At 34.7% G+C, this 21,768-nt stretch overlaps 3 protein-coding genes and 1 non-coding gene across 8 annotated transcripts; 2 read left to right on the top strand and 2 right to left on the bottom strand.

Annotated features, from left to right (window-relative positions):
- Positions 1-674: 674 nt before the first annotated feature.
- LOC145641108 (U1 spliceosomal RNA) lies at positions 675-835 on the bottom strand. The gene has a single exon (XR_014115174.1). It is a non-coding gene; the product is annotated as a U1 spliceosomal RNA (small nuclear RNA).
- A 984-nt stretch (positions 836-1,819) lies between these two features.
- LOC145638625 (uncharacterized) lies at positions 1,820-2,501 on the top strand. Its single transcript, XM_081689611.1, has one exon. The coding sequence runs from the start codon at positions 1,820-1,822 to the stop codon at positions 2,333-2,335; it is 516 nt and encodes a 171-aa protein (XP_081545737.1). The 3' UTR covers positions 2,336-2,501.
- Positions 2,502-7,522: 5,021 nt separating this feature from the next.
- On the top strand, positions 7,523-11,593 carry LOC145639672 (uncharacterized). 4 transcript variants are annotated; one of them, XM_081690980.1, is made up of 3 exons: positions 7,523-7,773; positions 8,883-9,813; positions 10,882-11,593. In XM_081690980.1, the coding sequence occupies exons 2-3, from the start codon at positions 8,894-8,896 to the stop codon at positions 11,336-11,338; spliced, it is 1,377 nt and encodes a 458-aa protein (XP_081547106.1). In that variant the 5' UTR covers positions 7,523-7,773; positions 8,883-8,893; the 3' UTR covers positions 11,339-11,593. The 4 variants fall into 4 exon arrangements, with proteins under 4 accessions (XP_081547106.1, XP_081547105.1, XP_081547107.1 ...); XM_081690979.1 differs by having other exon boundaries at positions 7,526-7,773; positions 8,887-9,813; positions 10,873-11,593; XM_081690981.1 differs by having other exon boundaries at positions 7,528-7,773; positions 8,907-9,813; positions 10,873-11,593.
- Positions 11,594-12,453: 860 nt separating this feature from the next.
- On the bottom strand, positions 12,454-14,294 carry LOC145638623 (uncharacterized). 2 transcript variants are annotated; one of them, XR_014114677.1, is made up of 4 exons: positions 13,992-14,294; positions 13,454-13,537; positions 13,128-13,363; positions 12,454-13,053 (listed from the first exon to the last, which is right to left on the bottom strand). XR_014114677.1 is itself a non-coding variant. In XM_081689610.1 (4 exons), exons 2-4 carry the CDS (start codon positions 13,499-13,501, stop codon positions 12,808-12,810), a joined length of 543 nt encoding a protein of 180 aa, XP_081545736.1. In that variant the 5' UTR covers positions 13,502-13,537; positions 13,992-14,291; the 3' UTR covers positions 12,454-12,807. The 2 variants fall into 2 exon arrangements, 1 of the variants encoding a protein (XP_081545736.1); XM_081689610.1 differs by having other exon boundaries at positions 13,128-13,376; positions 13,992-14,291.
- Positions 14,295-21,768: the final 7,474 nt, after the last annotated feature.

The raw sequence follows: 21,768 nt of genomic DNA, 5'->3' as shown, positions 1-21,768 counted from the left end.
TTTCTGCAGCCAAATTAATTTGCAGCATATGCTTAGACACTGAATGACTTTATTGTATTTTGTAAAGGGACAAGTGAGGTGGTAAGAAGACTAATAGTCTAATACTAATTACCCATTATTTCTACGTCAATGAAATCAAGAAATAATGGGTACTCCCTCCGTTCCCTATTGTTTTTTAGGTTTGGAATTATACGCGGTTATTAAAAAATTGTGTAAAATTGAGGTATATTGAAATATTTCAATAATTGAAAGTACAATTTTATTGAAAAATACAATGTTGAGCTTGTGGGGTTAAGAAATTAGAGGAGAGGAGAGAGAAAGTAATAATAAGTGTTAAAAAACTACTCCGTATTAAACTAGTACAAAAGTACAATATCACATGAAAAAGTAAGGACTTTAAGTATAAAAATTGTAAAACCAAGGGTAATTTTGTTCAAAATTTATGACCAAAATAGGAAAGATACTAAATCTAAATAATAAAAAAGAACACCCTAAATGGAAATGTAAAAAACATTTAAAAACGAAGGGAGTAGTAAACATACCTTACCAACTAAACAAAAATAGTAAACATATTAAAATAAAATTAAATTAAGCCGAGTCAACTAATTACCAAGACTATATAATAAAAGAGCAATTCTTACCATTAAGCCACGAAATGTTAAGAGTAAAATTAGATAGGGGCCGCGGGAACGCAGGCCCCCGCTATCACAAATTATGACGTAGACTCTCCCCGTTGGGGAGATCTTAGGCTGATGCGCTTTCGAAGTGCAATGGAGGCCATCACCCTAGGCCATGGGCCTTCTTGATCGCCCATTGACCCCATCCAGGTAAGTATGTTGCCTTGTCACGTAAGCTTTCATTTTATACATCATTATCTCTCTCTTCTGTTTGCTTTCTTCGATGTGGGACTCCCATAGTTTGGTCGAAAATATGCTATTCCCACATTATAATATTGCTTTGCAAAAGATAGTGCTGAATTTGGTTCAAGAATATAGTGACCCTTTGGTTTAGACAGTTAACAACATAAATATGGTAAATATTTCTAATGTTAATCCTTATTATTGTACACTTATAGTCTTATACCGTGTTTTATCTAATTATAAGAGTTCATTGATTATTAGAATGCTTTAGCTTCCTAAATTTGTATGAAATGTGAGCCCTTGATTGGTTCCTTGTATAACAACACCAATACATGCATTCTTAAACTACAGCTTACCTTTTAGCTTACTTGCACTGTTGCACATAGATTACTCCCTGATTAAAGCACAAGAACAATTTGATATGAATTTTAATTTATCAGGTTAATGTTTGAAAACTACTTTAACATATAAATGATGGATTGATATCATTTATTAATTTAAAAAAGCCAAGTATGACACAGAAATTACCGTGGTACATATATTACACTATAATAAACCTAATTCAGGATGCGCTTATAAAGTTGGTATCAAGTGCCAATCCCAAACCTCTTCTACAATCTACCCAAAAAATATATACATAGTATATATATTGGAATACTACTCCATACATGGTTAATAAAATTGTATGGCACGAACACTACCTACAGGACTTAGTGGTACATAAAATACTCTAATAGACCCAATTAAACGTCCGGTCAGGTCAAGAAGATCAATACTGTATAAAGTTAGCAACAAGTCAACTACCCAAAACCTCACATCTAAAAAAAATTATATAGTTGGCGCCAAAAATTTGTCCATTTACCCGCCATAAATCCACTTTATGAATATTCACAAATCAAAAATCACATTTGTAACAGTCGTAAATACACAATTCACAAACCCTAAATTCCAAAAAAAAAATGAAGAAGAAAAACCAAAAACCTCCAAAACAAGAAGAAGAACAAGAACAACAAGAAGAAGATAAACAGCAATACTGGTTGCTGAAAACCGAAATTGGGGAATGGTCTTGGGAAGATCAATCCTCAAACGGAGGAAAATCTAAATGGGACGGCGTTAAAAACAAGCAAGCTCAGAAATATCTCAAATCCATGAAAATGGGGGACCTCTGTTTCTTCTACCATTCTGGCAACAAAGCGCGCCGCATTGTCGGCGTTGTTACAGTCGTTAAGGAATGCTATGACGACGGCGATGACGGCGGAGTTGCGATGGATGTAGCGGCGGTGGGGGAGATGAAGAGGCCGGTGGATTTGGCGGAGATGAAGATGGATGATCGGATGAAGGCGTCAGGGTTTGCGTTGTTTCGGCAGCCTCGGTTGTCGGTGGTGCCTGTGTCGAAGGAGGTGTGGGAGAGGGTGTGTGAGTTGGGTGGTGGGTATGAAGGGGATGGTAGTTGTGGTGTTGAGGATGAGGTATGAAGTATGATCACAATGTGTTTGTGGTTTTGTCTCAATGAAAGAAAGTTGATTTACGGAGTAGTAAACATTTTGGCTAAGCTTTGATTAGACTATATAAGTTTGTTTTTGGGTGTAGGGTAAGAGTAAAATTAGTTTATCCTCTGTTTTGCGTGGATTGATTACTAATTAGTAATTACTTGATTACTAATTAGTAATTACTTGATTACAAAGTAGCTTTTTTCAATGAAGGTTATGTCTTACTATTTAGTATGAAGTACTCCATTTTATGTACTAATAGTAATAAAAGTATTATATTTTATATTATTTAGAGTCTGTTCTCATATGTTTATTTTCAATTCAGTTCAGTAAATTTGAGTTCAGTCAATGAGAACAACCTTTACTTATATTTTAATATATGGTGATTTTATCTTTCAAAGAATATGCGTATCGTTTTATCCAAATCAAATCACACTACTCCGTGGTTTCATATTTTTAGATAGGCAAGGCATGAAAAATTGAAAATGAAATAGTCAATTAGTTGTATACGTGGTACTGTGGTAGAATGGTGGAATGGGTGGATTGTTCATACTTCATAGTAGAGGTGAAAAAGTTATGATTGGGCCACAAATAGTAAATGGGCTTAATATTGAAATTGATTTGAATTATTTGTCATTGGGTAAAATGTTTGGGCAAAGTGGGATAAAATTGGATCATTAGGAAGTTAAATTCAATATAGACAGAATCTAATATCTATTTATCTTCCCATGATTATTTCAAGATTTGAATTCAGAAATCCCTTGATTTACTTTGTGTCATGTTCAACATACAACTCAAAACTATACATGATTTTACTCGTATAATTAACCAAAAACATCTATAACTTTAATACAAACATTTTGCCATAATCATTATTTTTATCTTATCCAACTAATTAATGTATATGTCTACCGTTACAAAATTATAATAAAACGTTTACAAATTCAATAGTCTATTGTACTCGTAACAAAATTGTAAAGATATAGTCACATCTAATTATTGTTATAAATGGTCCAATATTTACGGAGTATTTGAAATTGGTTAAGTGTAGCTTTCATTCATTTGAATTTCTAATTAAATTACATTCTTCTTGAAGGTCGGTCTAATAATTAAGAGTGATGTTGGTACTTACTAGCAATCGAAACTAACCGTGCTTCATTTTATTATTAGAAAAAGCTTTTTAGACGACTAAATCCATGTCAAGTCCTACTAATTTTTGTCTTAACCAAAGATCAATAGATGATTAATTAACAACTATTTTGTTTTGTAATACCTAGGATTGTTCTTTCTTGTGACGCAAGATATACATGGCGTATATATATACATACATTATTACAAATCCAATCTACCCATAAGACAATCAGAATGAATAACAAAATTATGTAGAATAATTGTATATATATCGGGGTCATTATCTGTGTACTAATTGTAGTTAATACTTTAATAACAAGTAATTGAACAACGTCATTTGCTTCAAACGAGACACAATGTATGGAAGTAAAATAGTGTAGAAGAGCATTAGGAAGTTGGCGCCTTCCATCACTTAGTCTTCATTCTAAGTCACAAGTTTGTCCAATATGATATTATGATTTAATATTTATAATTAACTAATTAAGAAGTATAAATAGTATAGAATTATGAGATGTTTTTTAATCAACAAGCATATACAGCTATTAAATTAGTCGTCCTCATAATCATGATTTCTTTATTTTACTCAGCTTAACTTTCACTGAATATGTTGAAAAACTTTACCCAAAATCTAATCAAAGGTCATTTGATCGAATAGATCGGTTTGGTTGACAATTTGACATGCATCAAACCAAAATAAATTGCATCAATTAAATCAAAATAAATTCCATCCAATTGTAATACACTCGTAATTTGTAATTTGAAATTATTTGAAATGGTACTCTTATGCAAAACGTATAATTTAACAATATAATACTACGAATCAAGTAATATAATCCAAGTGATAATCGAGGGCAAGGATTAATTATATATACTTAAAATCTATCTAGTTTTCTAATTACAAATCTCATCTAATTAGAAAAAACATAAAAGATAATATCTTTGTCATATAAAATGGAACAACAATTCTTTTTTTTTTGTTTGGCAATTGACTCAAAAACTATCAATGGGCTCACCTTGGTTTTATACTGTAATCTATGTGCTACGCCTACCATCTGACTTTCCATTAAACAAGCGAACAGCTATAATAAGATTTACAAGTATTACCACTTTAAGTGGTTATAATATCCTTTTATACCAGCTTTTACCATTAAGGTCAAAGTTTCTAAATCTTCTACTAGTAATTGCTATATTAAGGGAGTTTGGCAGGGCAACACCACTACAACTTACGTACTTTCCATCTAAGATAGGATAGGTCTAAAATTTTAAAACCTTCTCAAATTTTAATTTTAAATGGGCATACTAGAACTAAGCAAATATACTATAATGTATCACACACTGACACACGCGTTACAATATAATACTGTATGTCTAGACATAGTGCAATATATTCCAATACACTTAACTAGCTGTCAATTAAGTAGTTAGTATTTTTTATTTGCTTATTTTTTTATTTTTTTTTTTACCGTTGATTATACAAATTGAACTCTTTTTTTTTATTGTAATCTTGTCACGACATTGTAGTAATATGCATGATTGTTTTCAATAATTATCATGAATGTAGATAGATAAGATCATCATATCATATCATCCTTTATTTATGGTCCATAATGTTTTACTGGCATGGGACAATTGAATATAATCATGAATCATCTACTCCGATCCGTACTAGACTAGTAGGATATATGGCTCTATGGGCATGACCCTCCTTGAGCGCTCATGGTTGCATGGGCGGTATGGCCCTCCTATTTGGTGTTTTTGGCAACTTGACTTGCATCTACAATTTCATGCATGTGACTCAAGCCATAATTTTGTAAGTGATTTGATTTTTTCACTACTTTCCTCTGTTAAAATAAATGGATGTTATATTGAATTTATATACCAATAATATAAGGTGATGAGGTTGTCTTGACCTAACGCTTTAAACTAAGAATCCATTATAACTCATTCAGGCCCAAAAAAAAAAGGTTATATAAGTATCAATGTTTTATACTCCGTAATTGATTGGAACATAATCTGTTATGTATTTTGCTAACTTAGTTTTAAAATTATTCTTACAAAGTATATCAAAAAACTTAATTAGTGGAGGAACAAATCAACTCCAAAATAATTTCACCGAGACTATTATTAGGAGGCTGATAGTAACTTACTTTGGGAGACTGTGGTAGGTCTAATTTTGGTATTATTGAGAATAAGAACACCAAAACAAAGATGGTCCTTTTGGTCCCTAGTCTAAAAGATCTTATCACCAAATTTGTACGTATGACTCTTTCTACATGATGCTGATCGATCATTTTGTTTCCTTTGGTCATGACTCAAACATAATACGGAGCAAGTCCCTTTAAAATCAGCTTTTCAGTTTTTGTAAAGCCGATTTAGGAATACAAGTACTATTTTATTGGACTTATTATTGATGTTATTTTGTCTACATTTTTTTTTTTTTTTTTAATTTTATGTTTTTATCCTTTTTTTTTTCCTCTTCCTATTATAGCATTACTTAAGTTTTTTTAATGCAATTGAATTTATTTTCACAATAGAAAATTAAAACTTATTTTATTTGAAAAAAACTAGCCTAAGTTAAGCATAACAAAACCTTATGCCAGTTATAAACAAATGCATTACGCAGTACAAAGTAAATGTGTATAAATGGTACAGCCCTACGCAGCCCTTTTATATAGAAAAATGTAAATAGTCTCGTGCAAATATAAAAAATAATCAAAATGATCTAAAATTACAATGGTAATTAATACGAATTACTATATTTTGCAATTAGAACTGCCAATTCAAATTACGTATATGGCTAATTAGTTCTAAATTGAGTCTTTTGAATATAATCCGATTATGTTTTATACAATGCTAATCCATCCATGCAATCAAGTGCGTACACATATTTTTTTTAGAGCTACTTTAATTTTTGTAGGATTAAGATCGAATCGGGTTAGTTTATGATATCTTTACCTCTAGGGTTAGGGAGTAGGGGCACTAGTAGGTTGATAGATAGAGGATGGGCAAGTAAAGGAGGCCACATAGATGAAATCTCAGGGTGACATGTTGTGGGACAAACAATGGTCTAACGTGAAGGGGACATAATTAATTGATAAAAAGTTATCAAAGTAAGAGAAAATAGAGAATAAATGAAGAAGATTAACAAAGTAATTGGAATAAATTTGGAAATACTGTACGTGTATAGCTTGGTCCCTCCACAAGCTTACACATGATATCCTTATTCCTTCCCTTGGCTCATCTCATCATTGATCAGATTTTCTTTGGTTTTATATTCCTATTTCTTTATTATTCAACTTTTATTTATATATTTTTGGTGGATGCAATAATGTTGATTTTTTAAAACAGCAAAAGTAGTCAAGAATCCATCCTCACCATTAGTAATTAGGAGGACCCATTTTCATATAAAACTATAAACGACATTTTGCAGACATCACTTTATTTTAACCCGACCTGTCAATTAGGCTAAATATTACGGAGTAATCGGTGTTGTTTGGTTGTACTAAAGTAATGAGGAAATAGAAAATTCATGTGAATTTGAAAATAGGAAATTTGTTTGGTAGATCATAATGAGTGAAATGTGAAAAGTGCAAATTTATAGGAATATTAGTAAACACCAAATTAACACAAGTTTAGTTAATTTTAGGAAATTTGATGTGGGATTTAATTTCTCATGAAATACAAGGTCTATATAAAAATTTATTCTTATGTCAACCAAACATTAGTAAATTTATTTACATTATGAGATAGACTTAGAAATTACACTTTGTAACGAATTATATAAATCAAAATAACCATTTTAAAAAAGTCAAAATAAAACAAGTGTAATATATTTCATATGTTGATAATCTAATATAAAAATTTAATTATAATCCAAAATATAATTTAGCTTTAAAAAATCGTACATAAAATAATACGGAATAAAATTTAGTAAAAATAAGGTGAATTAAACTTGACCTAGAGTACCAGTGTCACTATGTGCAATTTTATAACACCTTGAGGAGTTACCAAGTTTTTGTCCTATGAGGACGGTCTAACAATAAATAATTATAAATTTTAACCTTTCCCTTTTTTGTCAAATGCGTTGTCGTTTTGCTTCTTACAAAATACTCATCTAATACGTAATTAATCCAGTAATACTTAATCAAGAAAAACAAACAGAGTGTAAAAGATAACTGCAAAAACAAACCAACAACAACAACAATTCAATTCAACAGATCAAAGCTTACATCGGAGGAGAGAGAAAACCATCGACTACTTTCTGTTCTTCATCAACCCTTTTTAATTCTCACGTAATTTTCTCTATTCATTTTTTTTTCTTCACTCCACTTTCCCAATTTATTTTTCTACATTTTTTTTTAAAAAAAATTTCATCTTCTTAAAGTCGATGATTGATTACAACTACCTATGTAAGATTCATTTATTTTTTTGAAATTTTCTGGGTTTTGATTTTGAGCTTTTTCTTTTGCTAGTGAAGCATAATTTTACCATGAATAGATTCCGGAAGATTCATTTGGATGCAGAATCATTTTGTCCTTTTGTGAAATTTTTTGTATTTAGTGCTAATAATCTTCAATTTCGTGTTAAAATTGATCTGTTGATACTTAATTTGTGCGAACTAATGATCCATGATTGATGATTCCATATTTATGAACAATAATAATTGTTTTTTGTCGAGCATGTTACTATTACTGGATATTTAGTCATACATGAATATTGATCCATTATTTTTGTTTATGACATTTAATGGAATTTATTTAGCATCATAATTGATGGGAAATCATGTGCTTAATAAGTAAGATTAGGAGTAAAAACAAGAAGAGGATTTGATGTTTTTGGTGGGAAGTTGTGAATTACTGTACGGATCTGATTATTTATTTTTATGGATTTCTTTGATTTTACTCATGACACTTTACATTTGGAGTTTGAATAAACTTGTATGTAGTATGGTTATGTTACAGTTATATCGAATCGAATCCCGGCTACATCATTGCCCTTGTGCTCCCTATACATCCAATCCCTGTAAAAAAAAAAAAGTTTAGTAAGGTGTGAGGGTTCTTGTGTTTTTTTGGTGTTAACAGCATGAAGTACTGAATGTGTTGTTTTCGATTTGAATTTCTTATTTTTTGTAATTGATTTGTGTGTTTGTTTCATATGATGATTCCAGAGTCCAGACTCTTAGTAGCTGTATTGATCTTGAGATGAATCCATGGCTTTATGAACTGGAATGATTTATAAATGATGTGATCATATTGGTTGTAGGAGGTCAGACTGTGTATAGTTGGACTGTGTTATCGTCGAAGCCTTAATCCTGGGATTCTTTTTGTATGCTATTTGACTGCATTGCTTCTTATTTTTGCAAAATGTAATGGAGGTCTTGATTTATTTTTTGCCCTTGTAGTAAGATGACTGATGGCTGCTGCAGAAGCAAGAGCAGTTTGGCAAAGAACAGCTAACCGTTACTTTGTCCAAGAAGATGCTAAAAGAGCTCCCAAATTAGCTTGTTGTCAATCTTCAAACTCATCTTCCAAACTAGTGGATGCAGGACCTGCTAATGCTACTGATGCCCTGGATCATCGAACTGTAGGTCGTATGCCTTTTGATAGGACACCTTCGTATAGTAATTTGCCTCCTGATGCAAAATGGTGGCTTCAAATGCAACCAGATAATGGGCATCACACGGGCCTTAACTTTCAGCAATTTCACTCTAGGACAGCTGATGTGGAAACCTCTTCACCTGTTACTATGAGTACAGATTTGCCAGTCAGAGAAATTGCAACTATGGAGGATGAAAGTATACAGAATGTTGTTTACAAAGACCTGGAGTCTTTTTTCGACGTGAAGAAAAATTCTGAATCAATATTGGATGAATTGAATGCTGTTGATAGTAATAAGGTGGATCAAGATTATCTTGATGTAAAGAACATGACAGACTACTATGAGTTTCTGGAAATGGAGATGGTTGGTAGCTCCGTTTCTAAACAAATCAGTGACTTATCTTCAAACACAGATTCTTCTTGGATAGGTGGCGAGAAGGTTCCTTGGTGGCGTGTTTCAGATGGGGAGGAATTAGCCTCGTTTGTGGCGCATAAGTCCCTTCATCATGTTGAGAATTGTGATCTTCCTCCCCCTCAAAAAACGTGTGTGAGAAGAGAGCTTTCTAAACAGGCCAAATCTTTTGACCATGATGAGCTTTATATGTCCTCTTTAGAGTGCGAGGCTCAAAGTGATGTCATTTCCAGTCCATCTTCTATCAGGTCACATAAAATAGATTGGTCTGCAGTACAAGGAGGACTATCCCAGAATGAAAACAAAGCTTCCGGACCTAACAGGTAACATGAAAACTCTAGTTGTGTTGTTGCATGGTATGATATGTGCCTATTTGTGGGTTTTTCTGCAACAAACTGTGCTGTTTGTTTAGATCTCTTTAGCCTTCCTTGTGGTTATTCTAGCTGTTATATACGAAGTATATTTTATTTTCCTATATTGTTGACTTCTAACTTGGTTCTAATACTACTTCTAGTACAATTTTATGTTAATCCAAGAATTATTCTAGAGGTTGTGCCTTTTGAAACTCTCAAGTCTCAAAGTAGCAATGGTAGGATGGGACAAGTGTGTGGATCTATTTGTTCAATATAAGCTTTATGTAACACAGCAGGACCATAAATTTCTTCAATTAGGTATCCTAATGTCTTAATAGCACAATTCCTTACAGTAGCCAGTAGCCTGTGGCCTTTCGGAAATGATAGACTTGCTGAAACCCCTAGGATTTAGCATCGAGACAGAGAGAGCTATGAAACTGTTCATGTTTGGATAATGTATTCTACAGCCATCGAATCCAATTCTACTACTCGCATTTTCTGTTTCAGATGCTGATTGATAGAGCCAAATTTAAAAGTGTGGTGCAGTAAACAGTATATTTATAATCTGTCTCAATGTTGAAAAGGTTATTTGTGCTTATAGATTGAATTGTGACATCTGAAGTATACTTCGTATTAAATATATAACTTTCTCCCATAGAAAAAAATATGTCTCTGTGCTTTGCTCTTATGGTTCCAGGATTTAGCAAAAGAATTGTCCTCTTATTATTGGAATGTTTTCCTTAGAAACTTTTTCAGTGTGGCAGTCATTTGGATTGCTGCCTGGTTTATACTGTAAACTTTTATAGAATTTCTGCTGTCCTGCATCTTTTTCCTCTTTTTGTAATAGGTCTTCCATATAGGGTAGTGATGTAGATGAAATTTGATTTCGGGTGCCACTCCCGAAGATTTTACCAATTAGGCTAGTTGGCATATCCAGTCCTTATTCCTCATTTACTGTTCTGTGATTTGGACTTTATTAAGTTCTGTTAACTTATTCATGTCGGCACTTCTATAATTTCTAATTCCCAGAACATGTAGTGATATGCAAGAAGAGGGAAGGATTTTAGATAATGACCCTAGCAAAGCTAAGCTATTGGAAGCACTTTGCCATTCTCAAACTCGTGCAAGGGAAGCGGAGAAGGCGGCAAAAGAAGCATACACCGAGAAAGAACACATTCTCAAGCTTTTTTTTCGACAAGCTTCCCAGCTCTTTGCTTATAAGCAGTGGTTTAAAATACTACAATTGGAAAATCACCTCCTACAGACCGAGGGTGACTCTTCACCTCCCACAGGATTCCCTGATTTACTTCCTTGGATGCCCCACAATCCCCGGAAAAAACTACATAAAAGCTGGCAGAAGGCAAAGCGGCATAGGAGAGGCTCACAAGAAAACGACATTGGTAAATACGCTGTTGCATTTGCTGTAGGCTTCACTCTTGTTAGCGCCGGGCTGATTCTGGGATGGACAGTTGGTTGGTTGCTACCTGCATTTTAGGTGAGTTTTACCTTGTTTTGAAGGTTGAAGACGCAGAGCAGTAAGATTAGGTTTCTTTCAGTATTAAACTGGTAATTTGCTTAGGTTTTTTTAGCAGTTTGGAGAATCTTCTTATGATGGATCTCTCTGGGTTCGTGTAAATACTTAGTCGTATGTGTAATGTATATGTATAAATGTAAATACAGAATGTTAAAACAGACACCCACTCTGTTACAACTTTCTTCATTTTAAGGTATGTACAATTTCTTTATTTCATGTTATGTGCAATTTCTTGTTTATATAGTGGCTTGTGAAGTGAAGTCTCGAGAAATTATTATGTTGACTCGGCCTTTAACCCCCATATTTGAGAGAGGCTTGCATCGTCCATTTACGATTTTTGGACAAGCGCAATCCTATTTTAGTTATCATTGTTACTAAAGTGATGAACTACTAATTAAAAAATACTTGGTAAGTAATTAAGTATAAATACTCTTCTTTGTTGGTACAAGTGTTAATTGTTTTTACCCGAAGTAAAATGTCTACAGCTAAAGTTACTCCGCATCTCCACCCCACAACTGGTAACGATTAAGCCAAATTGAGGGCAGTAAATTTGCCAAATTTTAAGGAGCAATAAAGTATACTAATGTAAGAGGTTTGGAAAATTGAAAAACATTCCCCTCAAAAATCCTACAAAGTGGAACCCCAAACTCACAAACTATTGTCGAGAGAATGCCTGTGATCTAAGTGACAGCTCAAAGTGGGAAGTGCAAACCGCTCTTCCATAGTTTACCATTATCTCAAACTCGCCACTCATTAGTTTTTTGCTATAGGATTATCCATTGCAAGGCCTAGGACTTGAGTCCCACATCGGCCCCCATAACCGATGTGGGGTTTGTATAAGACGATAAGCTCTCCTCCATTTATGCTAGCTTTTGGGGAGGCTCTCAAATATAGTAAGAACTTGAACAGGACTGTCAACTATTTTTTAAGCTTACAGAATTTGCAAAGAAGAATGTCCATAAATGCATTATTACAACTTCACTGAATTTTAAGTTTTTTTTTTGGACAAAACATTCTTTTTATTATTATTATTTATATATATATATATATATATATATATATATATATATATATATATATATATATCAGAAAGATTATGTTGACGCTGTCGAGGAAGATCCAGTCTGCAATCCCTGCATGGCCATCTGATTAGCCTCAGCCTCGAGCTCATCATACTTGGCCTTCACCAAAGGCCAAGAATCCTCCAAACCTGTTGCTGAGAATGCCTTCTTCATATTATCAACAGCATCATTTAGACCGCAATCAAAGGCCTCAATCCCATTTGAAATCTTGAAGTCTTTATAAGCTTGGGTTTGCTTCCAAGCCTCAATAACCTCCTCCTGAGAGAGCATGTTCCTCCTATCAGATGCGCTAACCTGATCTCGTGCTTCAACCAGCTCTTGTTCTGTCGCATTGAGCTTCCTCTGGAGTTAGCTATTGAAGGTAAAGGCATACTTATGCATTTTCTTCTCATTGGCTATCTCGGCCTCCTTAGCCTCGATAGCTTCCCTGTGCTTTGTGCTAGCCAAACTCAAGTCGGACTGCACCCTATGCAAATCTTGCTTCAACTTGTGGCAATCATTCCTCACTTGGTTAAGCTCCGCACGAAGGCCCAAAGTTTCTTGCAGAGAGCCCTTCTTCAAACGCTCTCCCAAAACTGTCATAGACACTCCAAACTGTACAAAGTGAAGTAATTAGCAACATAATAGCTTTCTAGAAAGCAAAGTCCAATAAAAGAGCCGAGGATTACCTTTGTATAAGCATCATACATTTCATCTACTGCAGCCTGTCCTGCCTCATCGAAGTAAGCATCATCCGCTTGGGAGTAAAGCTGGTTAGTAAGGTCGTGCACCTTGGGGGCCCTATCAGTCCATTTAAGGGCCAAGAACGCAGATGGAGGCGAGGAATCACCTCCCTCTTTCCGGGGACGCTTGCCCTTGGATTTCTCAGACCCACTGCTAGAAGCATGGCGGTTACGGGAGAAAACTGGAGGTGAATCCTGAGAATAAGAGATAAGCATTGGTCAAAAAGATTGACATAACAATGAACCAACAGAGATCAAGAAGCAACCCTTACCGTAGGAGGGGTTGGAACCATCATCTCCCTCTCTTGCAACAATTTCATAATTAGTTTCTCGTTTTAACTTGTTGGAAACAATATCTACACACATCGACAAGCAGATAAGTTAAAAGGCACATTCCTCTGTTCATTCCATATACACATACATTGATACATTAACACAAACTAAAATGAATCAACCACTTCTCACATTTAAATTACAACAAGAATATGTGATAAATCGTGATGGCTAACAAATGCAATTTACAATTATTGTGGTAGGAAATATTCCCATCATTCCACACAATAATTTTAGATAAAAAGGCTGTGTTTTTGTGCTAACATATCTAGTATTTTTCGAATAAAACCCTTGAAATGTAATAATTTCAAACAAAACTAGCTACAATTATTATATCATACAGAAATCCAACAACAAAGAAAACTATATGAATTTGTAAAATTGATTAAGCTTACAAAGTTGCAGGATCCATTAATTCATGAAACCTAGGCTACGGTGAACATGAAATTCCGAAAAATAAAAGATTTATGACCTGACCTGAGAGAGCTCAGAGAGAAGAATAGTGGAGTACGAAATGCAAGTGTTGAGTAAACGATAAGCGATCTAACTCCATCCAGGACCTTCTCTTTCTATCTTCTCGGTATCGGAAGCCTGGATCCCTGTGTTGGTGCCTTGGTGGATTTGGAGCTGCGCAAAGATGGCGCACGGGTGGAGGGTTTTTCGATAAATGCTAGAAAGAGGAATGTAATTTAGGAACGGAGGGAGTGTTTTATTAACTATAGTAGTTAGTGCTCCTCTCCCCGTTTCAAGAGACGTGAGATCAATTCTCATTACCCGTCTTTGTGGCTCTCTAAACACAAAAAAAAAAAAAAAAATGCAATCATTTCAAGCTGAACAAATCTCTGTCAACAAAATTTGATATTTTTTATAAACCCTCTAACACACAAAATACCCTAAAGAAAAATGAACAACAAAACTAATGACTCCACCACCCGGAAAAATTTGGTTACACTTTTCTGGTATTAGTTTTCAAAATTATCATTTTCAAACAGACCCTTAACATTGAAAGTTGAAGACTTCAAAGCCTTCTTTATAAGAGGTTGATACCTCACTAGTAGAGGCCTTTTGGAGTTTTGGATAGGAATTATGTGTTGTACAAAAATCAAATCCGGGCAGGTTAAGTTTAAAGAGAACAATATTTTCTGGACTCATGTTAACCTGGGAAGTCAAGCCCTTGAATCTCATACGACATGTCGTCATTCGTCGACAAGCCCAATCATGACTAAAGATGAAAATACCCTTCTTAAAGGTCAAATAGCCCGATCATGACTATAGATTAAAATACCCTTTCTCAAAAGTCAAGTATGTTACAATCCTGCTCATTATCTTTGATCACCCAGTCACCCACAATTGCTCTATTATGAATTTACCCATAATCTATTAGCCACTTTTTTTGTTAAAAAAAAGAATAGATAAAATGACAAACATACCCCGTTGATTAGATGAAATGACAAAAATATCTCATTTAGTAGCTAAAATAACTCTATTACCCTTTGATTTGTAAATTAGTTTGATGAGTTTTTATTATAATTAATTTTTATTTTATAATCAGATCAGTGAAATTGATTCACGAGCTTTTCAAGCTGAGCTATGAACAAACTCGGCTCGTTAAGGGCTCAAGCCCGAATCAAGCCACCATGATTTCAGCTTTAACCAAATTTTGACCAAGCCAAGCTCGAACTATTCACCCTTAAGTGGAACAATTAAAAAACAAACTGTGAAAGAATTAAAAAGGCTAGGCTAATAGATGGAAATCAAAAGACCAAGTTCGAACCAAATAAGCAAATAGGAATCAAGTCCGTTTGGTAGCCACCATTAACGTACCCAAATTCCGAACTCTCAAAAACACACCCAAAGAAAGAAAGAGAGAGAAAAAAGTGAGAAGTCGGAGAAATGGGAGTAATGCAGAAACTCAGGATGTTCGTCGCTGAAGAACCAGTCGTCGCTGCTTCTTGCATTATTGGTGGCATTGGTATTTTTTTTCCCTCTTTCTAAACCCTAATTTTTATTTCCCGATTCAATTTCGTTTATCTTTAACTTTGATCAACTTGTTATTTGTTACTAGATTTCCAATTCATTGTCTGATTGATCTAATATTTAGCCATATCCCTAAATTATTGATTGCCATGCGACTTCTGGTAGTATTATGTAATTGGATCATTTGCTCAAATTAGCATCGTAAACTTTGGAATTCCTAAATTTTAGTTTCGGGATTTTCAATGTATTTGTACAAATGGAGCTATTTAGGACGACTTTCCTACAAGTTGTTTGTAGTTTAGATAGGATTTTGTTGGCGTAAATTTGTTTAGCTTTAACTTATGTGATGCTGAGCCATTTCAGACTTGATTTGTAGGAATTTCATCAGATGCAGTAAGATTTTGAGCTCAACATGGTATCCCATTAATTTCTTTTCCTCGTCTTTAACGGACTTAATTGTTACGGAGTAATTGTTTACGGTCTAGGTTGGATTGTTATCAGCATTTTAGGTAATCTCAGGAAGTTAAGGTCTTTAGCTATCAGTTTGTCAGAGTATCTTAGGATGTTGGCATTCAGTCTAATTAAGGTTTTGAGGTGAGAGCTAAAATCTGTGTAATATAAAATGTTTCAGAAATAAATTTTAAGGGGGCATTTGGTACGAATAATGGAAACGGAATGGAAAGGAAATAAATAAGAGGGGGGAAAGGAATCATTTAACTATTACAGTACCTTTTTATTTGTTTGGTTTAACCATAGAAAGAAATTAGTTAATCTTTACTCCCTTTGTTTGTGTTTGAGGAGGGTAAGAGTATTTGTTACCCTAAGTTTTCGAGAGGTGACAAATGAGAGGTAACCATTGCCCTTAGGTAATGATAATTGTTACTGAACCTTCTAACCAAACACTTGGTAACGGTATTGGTTTAATCGAATCCATTTTCAATCTAAAAAATACACAAACCAAACATGTTCTAAGTGTTTTCCATGCAATTCATGATTGTGTTCTTTGGCGAATATGAAAGTTTTTTTTGACTTGTTTTAGGACTTTGGAACACTGATTGTGCCAATATGATTATGATATTGGCTGGATGGTCTTAGACGCTTTGGTTTGATGGAAAGCACTTTCATTGAAAATTGACTTTTGGAAGACAAGTGAAAACATGAGCGAGGAAAAATGTGTCTTCCCTTCCTTAGAAAAGGAAAATATTGTCTGATTTCATGCAAACCAAACAAAAGAAGATGGGAAATGGGAAAATGTTTTTCTCTCAACCTAACAATCTTTTGAAGAAAATTAAATAGTGTAAAACTGACATGATATAAGGACATTAAGGAGAATAGCTTAATAGATATGCAACTCAGGCCGTAGAAAACGGTTAATGTGCTGTGAATTTGACACTATTGTGTACCCTTGCTATTGGTGTATTTATCTATTCTGGCAAAACAATTCAATTGTGTTAGAAATTAAGATTTGGTGCCAGAGTCCATATTCTATAACAATACAGTGGTATGTGCTTTTGTTTTTTTAGTGTTAGGCCATCAACTTTATGATTACTTTTTACTCTTTGTCTCGTATCAGTTGTTTTGAAAAGGATTGAAAGCTCGAACATGTTTTAGTTTAATGGCAATCTACCACAGTAAGTTAGAATTGCAAAGAGATTTTTTTTTTTCTTTCATGATTCACACTGCAGAATACTTTTTAAATGCTTACTTGTATGATATTCAAATGCAAATGTATAACACTGTGGTTGTATAAGATTTGGAGAGATAGGTAGTGTAAAATGAGTGACAGAAGTTTTTCTTTCACCTTTTGGATGTGGATTGTGAGGAGGCTTACTATGGCTATTGAAACACACCACAAATTCATTGGTGTGCCCAGTGTTTGAATAAGTGCGCCTAGGTGCTGAGGTGCAAGGCAATTAAAGGTATGCGCTTAATATGGTCAGGGTGAGGCTTTTTGTTTAGGCTCACAAAAAGCGTATGAGGCACACCAAGAGTGCACAAGGCGCACCTGAGCTAAACTTCAGCCAAATTTTTTTAACTGGCCAAATAGTGCGCTTCACTCCAAAGAGGCACGCCTTTGGCGCAGCAGAACCCCTCTCGCTTCAATGCGCCTTGAGCTTTTTTATACATTGGGTGTGCCTGGCTTCTTAACAGTTAGAATTTTATAAGCTGTAATAACTTGATCTTCAATAGTTTAGGCTTATCGACAATTGTGTTCTCACTGTTATTTTCTGGTCTTACTCTTCAGGGCTTTTCCTTCCAGCTGTGGTGAGGCCTATGTTGGATTCTAGGAAAGCAGCCAACCAAGTACCTCCGCCCCCTTTGAATGATGTAAGTGTCATTATGTGTTCTCATGCTAATTCTTGCTCCATGTTACAAACAATACCAAGCTCTTCCTTTTCTATAGATCACAATATATTCTTCTGTAGAAGTTTACCTTTTGGATATGTTCCCTTCATTGTGGAGCCTATTGTTTGATTTTTTAATTTTGTTTTGGCACTTTCCTGATTGCAATATTAAATCAAGTTTTAGTTAAACGCCGATCACAATGTGTCATGTTTGTTCCATTGTCAGCTCGTGTGGTAGCCAGCTTTATATAGCGGTAATGAGAATGAGTTCTAACTTCTAAGTGTAATTGGGAAAGCAAAGTGACATCCTTTATTTATTTTTAAAGTTAACATCTCATCCCCCAACTTTTTTTTTTCCCCATAATTGTCCATTACGTCCTAATACTACCCCCCAAGCAGTAACTGGCGGCAATGAAAATTTTGTAAGAAAAAGAGTTAACTCGGGGTAAGCTATCATTGCCACGGGAATGGACATTATTTTTCTTACAAATTTATATACCAATTCATACCCATTAGTCCAATACCACAATGTATGGTACTATCCTAATGGTTTTTAAGATTGTATTGATTCTTTGGTTTTAAGATATAGAGAGTTTTCTCGATATAATATATATAAAATAATATCCTGGATGTACCTAGGTGAAACTGAATGTGTAATGGAATTCAAATTACTCCTTGCCTTCTGCCTAGCACTTTTTTAAAGATGGCGGGATAGTTTCTTTGTTGATTTATAGGTCTCGGTCTGTTCCACAGAGTAAGCTTATACAGAGTACTTTGTTCTGGGTAACTGGATGCTCAAATTAGCTGTTCACACTCTTTTATCTGATGTGTTTATGGATTATCGCTTACACGATAATATTTATCATCTCGATTTGTAGGTTGTTGCTGGTGTTGTTGGTAGAAAAGAATGAAGCGGATCATGGATGTGAGTCTTGATTTTTCTTGAAGCTCTCTTGTCTTCTTTTAATGTGAGATACATTCTCATAGGAAATAAGCCATTTTTTGTATGAGCTAGATATACTGTTTTTCATGTTTCTCCATTTTGATTGTACTTAAATATGTTTACCTAAGCTTCAGATCTGAAATTCATGGCGTGTGTGTTTTGCACTCCATATTTTCACTATTTTGATCCATTACCTCACAAGATTAATGCAGAACTCCGTTACATACGTACATGCCATTTCAAATGCTAATTTTTGCAGTGCTGATTTAATTAGTGTTCCCTCATCAAACTACCATCAACTGTGAGAACTTTGAGAGTACTAACCTTTAATTAGCTTAATTCTGAGAAAATATTACATTAACACTTTCCAAAATGATAAATTAGCTCTGTTCTATAGTTAGCTGCAATACCTTGCCAGAAAATGCCGTAGTAGCTAGCTCAAGGATAATATAAGCTCTGTGCTATAGTCAGCAAGCATATGTTGAAGATAAATAAATTATTGAGGCTTTCTTGTACAATTCTCATGAGCCGAGATTGTGAGCAAAGTTTGTTGACCCAGACATACATTAGGAACTATGGGAGAATGTAGGTTAGTCATTCAGCCATCTGCCATCCAATTTTGGTGATACAAGGGATTTTAAAATAAGACAAGAGACATGTATGCCATCCTTACAATGGGTGGGAGCGATTATACATATATACTAGGTTAATGTTGATATCGATTTGTACAAGGTGTAGCCTGTAGGAACCTTCTAAAATGCGTAAAACCTCTATTGCTATCGTTTTCTTCCTCAACGTCCCAAGTCCCAACTATAGAAGACTAGTGAACTCCAGTATAGGCAGTTAGTACAGCAACTTAGAATGCCAATGCCACTAGTTTTTGCGCAGCTTCAGTGCTTTTTTGACTAAGACAAATAATGACAGAAGTCAATGCAAGTTTGTCAATAATGCCAATAGGCTCAATATAGGACTTTTTGTGATTTAGTGATGTTGGTGATAGGAATGAGATGCTCTTCTCCACTGTTTCTTATTATAATGGGAAGATTGGTGCAGTTATATTCTATCTCCTCCATAACAGCACTAAACAAACATGGTAATGGGAACTGTGCAGCAAAAACTTTTAGTCAAGATAAGAAAATTATACGAAGTACAAAGCAAAGACTAAGAACTTAAAGAGAGCGTAAAAAGTGTTACGGGATTGTAAGTATAATATGGAGTATTCCACATTTACTTTAATATGGGTTGGAGGGAGTAATTAGTAATAGCATTAACATTAGCAATCTAGCAGTTAGTAGTCAATTCTTTGTGAAGGTTTTGTGTTGGCTTAGCAGTTTGGTAAGTACATATATGCCATTTACTATTTGAAACCAAATTATGATAACTAGTAATTGGGTAAGTAGCAGTTTGATCAGTATATTTCAATGCAGTTGCTTTTATTTGTTAGTCAATGTCATCAATTAACCATATTTAAGAGAGAGAAAAGAGAGAAAATGTGGTTGCAATCTGAATATTGTCGCAAATACATTGATTATATTTTCTTTTGGAAGTTACAGGCCGTTAAAGAAGTTATTCGTCTTTGTTGTCCTGTAATTGACCTGGTTTAATTGAGCTACAGTACATTAGCGTTCTCAAAAGTTGACCCGATCCGAAATACCGACTCAAACCAGATTATTAACCTACCCATCTGAACCCGAAAAAATGGTGACCCAAACCCGACCTGACCCGACCTAAATCAACCCTAGACCCGAGTATGTGAGACCCAAACCCGAACATGAACTGACCTAAAGACGACCCGACCCGAATGTAACCCGTAAATTATTGACCTGAATCGAACCCGACTTGAACTGAAATTGACCCAAACCCGTTTTAACCTACCAAAACCCAAATTTAACCCGACTTGTTACTAACCCAACCTGAATTCAACCCGACCCGTTCCTAACCCGACTCGAATTTAACCCAACCTGTTACAAACCCGACTTGTTATTGACCTAACCCAAATTCAACCGGACTTGTTATTGACCCAACCCGAATTTTACCAGACCTATTACTAACCCGACCCAAAAATTCAACCCAATCTGTTACTAACCCGACTCGAAATCAACACGACTTGTTATTGACCCGACCTAAATTCAACCAAATTTGTTCCTGACTCGATTTCAAATCATCTTAATGCAATTTAGACCACCTTATTATTGTTGATCAAAGCATTTTGTTTAGGAAAACCAAGTCGGTCTAGGCCACCAAAAGGAGCATCATCCTCAAATTTAAGGGTTAAATATAGTATATATATTTGTTGTATGGTCAAAGGAGATAATTATCTTCCTAAATTATAAAATATATAGTTCCCTAGTATATTGCCATATATATTATAGTCAAAGAAAATAATTAGCATGATAAAAATGATAATTATCTATTTATAGTTAGTTGAACCCGAATATGGCCTGACTTGGAAATGAACCGACCTGATTGTAACCTGCAAATTATTGACTTGAACATAACCCGACTTGAATCCGAGAATGACCCGACCTGAAAATGACCCAACCTTACTATAACTCGCAAATTATTGACTTGAACTGAACCCGACTTGAACCCGAGAATGACCCGACTTGAACCCAAGATTGACCCGACCTGATTATAACCCGCAAATTATTGACTTGAACCGAACCCGACTTAAACCCGAGAATGACCCGACCGAATTATAACCCACAAATTATTGACTTGAACCGAACCCGAGAATTACCCTAACCTGTTTTAACCCGAATTAAACCCGGCCTATTCTTCACCCGACCCGAATGTAACTCGACCCAAACCTGATAAGAAATATGACCTAACGTGACCCGACCCGCATAGGTTATGGAATTAATCCAAATTAACCAGACCCGAGTTGACCCGACCCATTTACCCGAATTGACAGCTCTATCCGAATCCTCCAAAATTTCTCAAAAAGCCTTCAATTTTGGAATTTTTTTTTACTTCTTTCACCTGGAAA

Source organism: Chenopodium album, chromosome 7 (assembly GCF_948465745.1).
Source record: "Chenopodium album chromosome 7, dcCheAlbu1.1, whole genome shotgun sequence".
Lineage (NCBI taxonomy): Eukaryota > Viridiplantae > Streptophyta > Magnoliopsida > Caryophyllales > Amaranthaceae > Chenopodium > Chenopodium album.
This window is presented reverse-complemented; position numbering and strand designations above follow the sequence as displayed.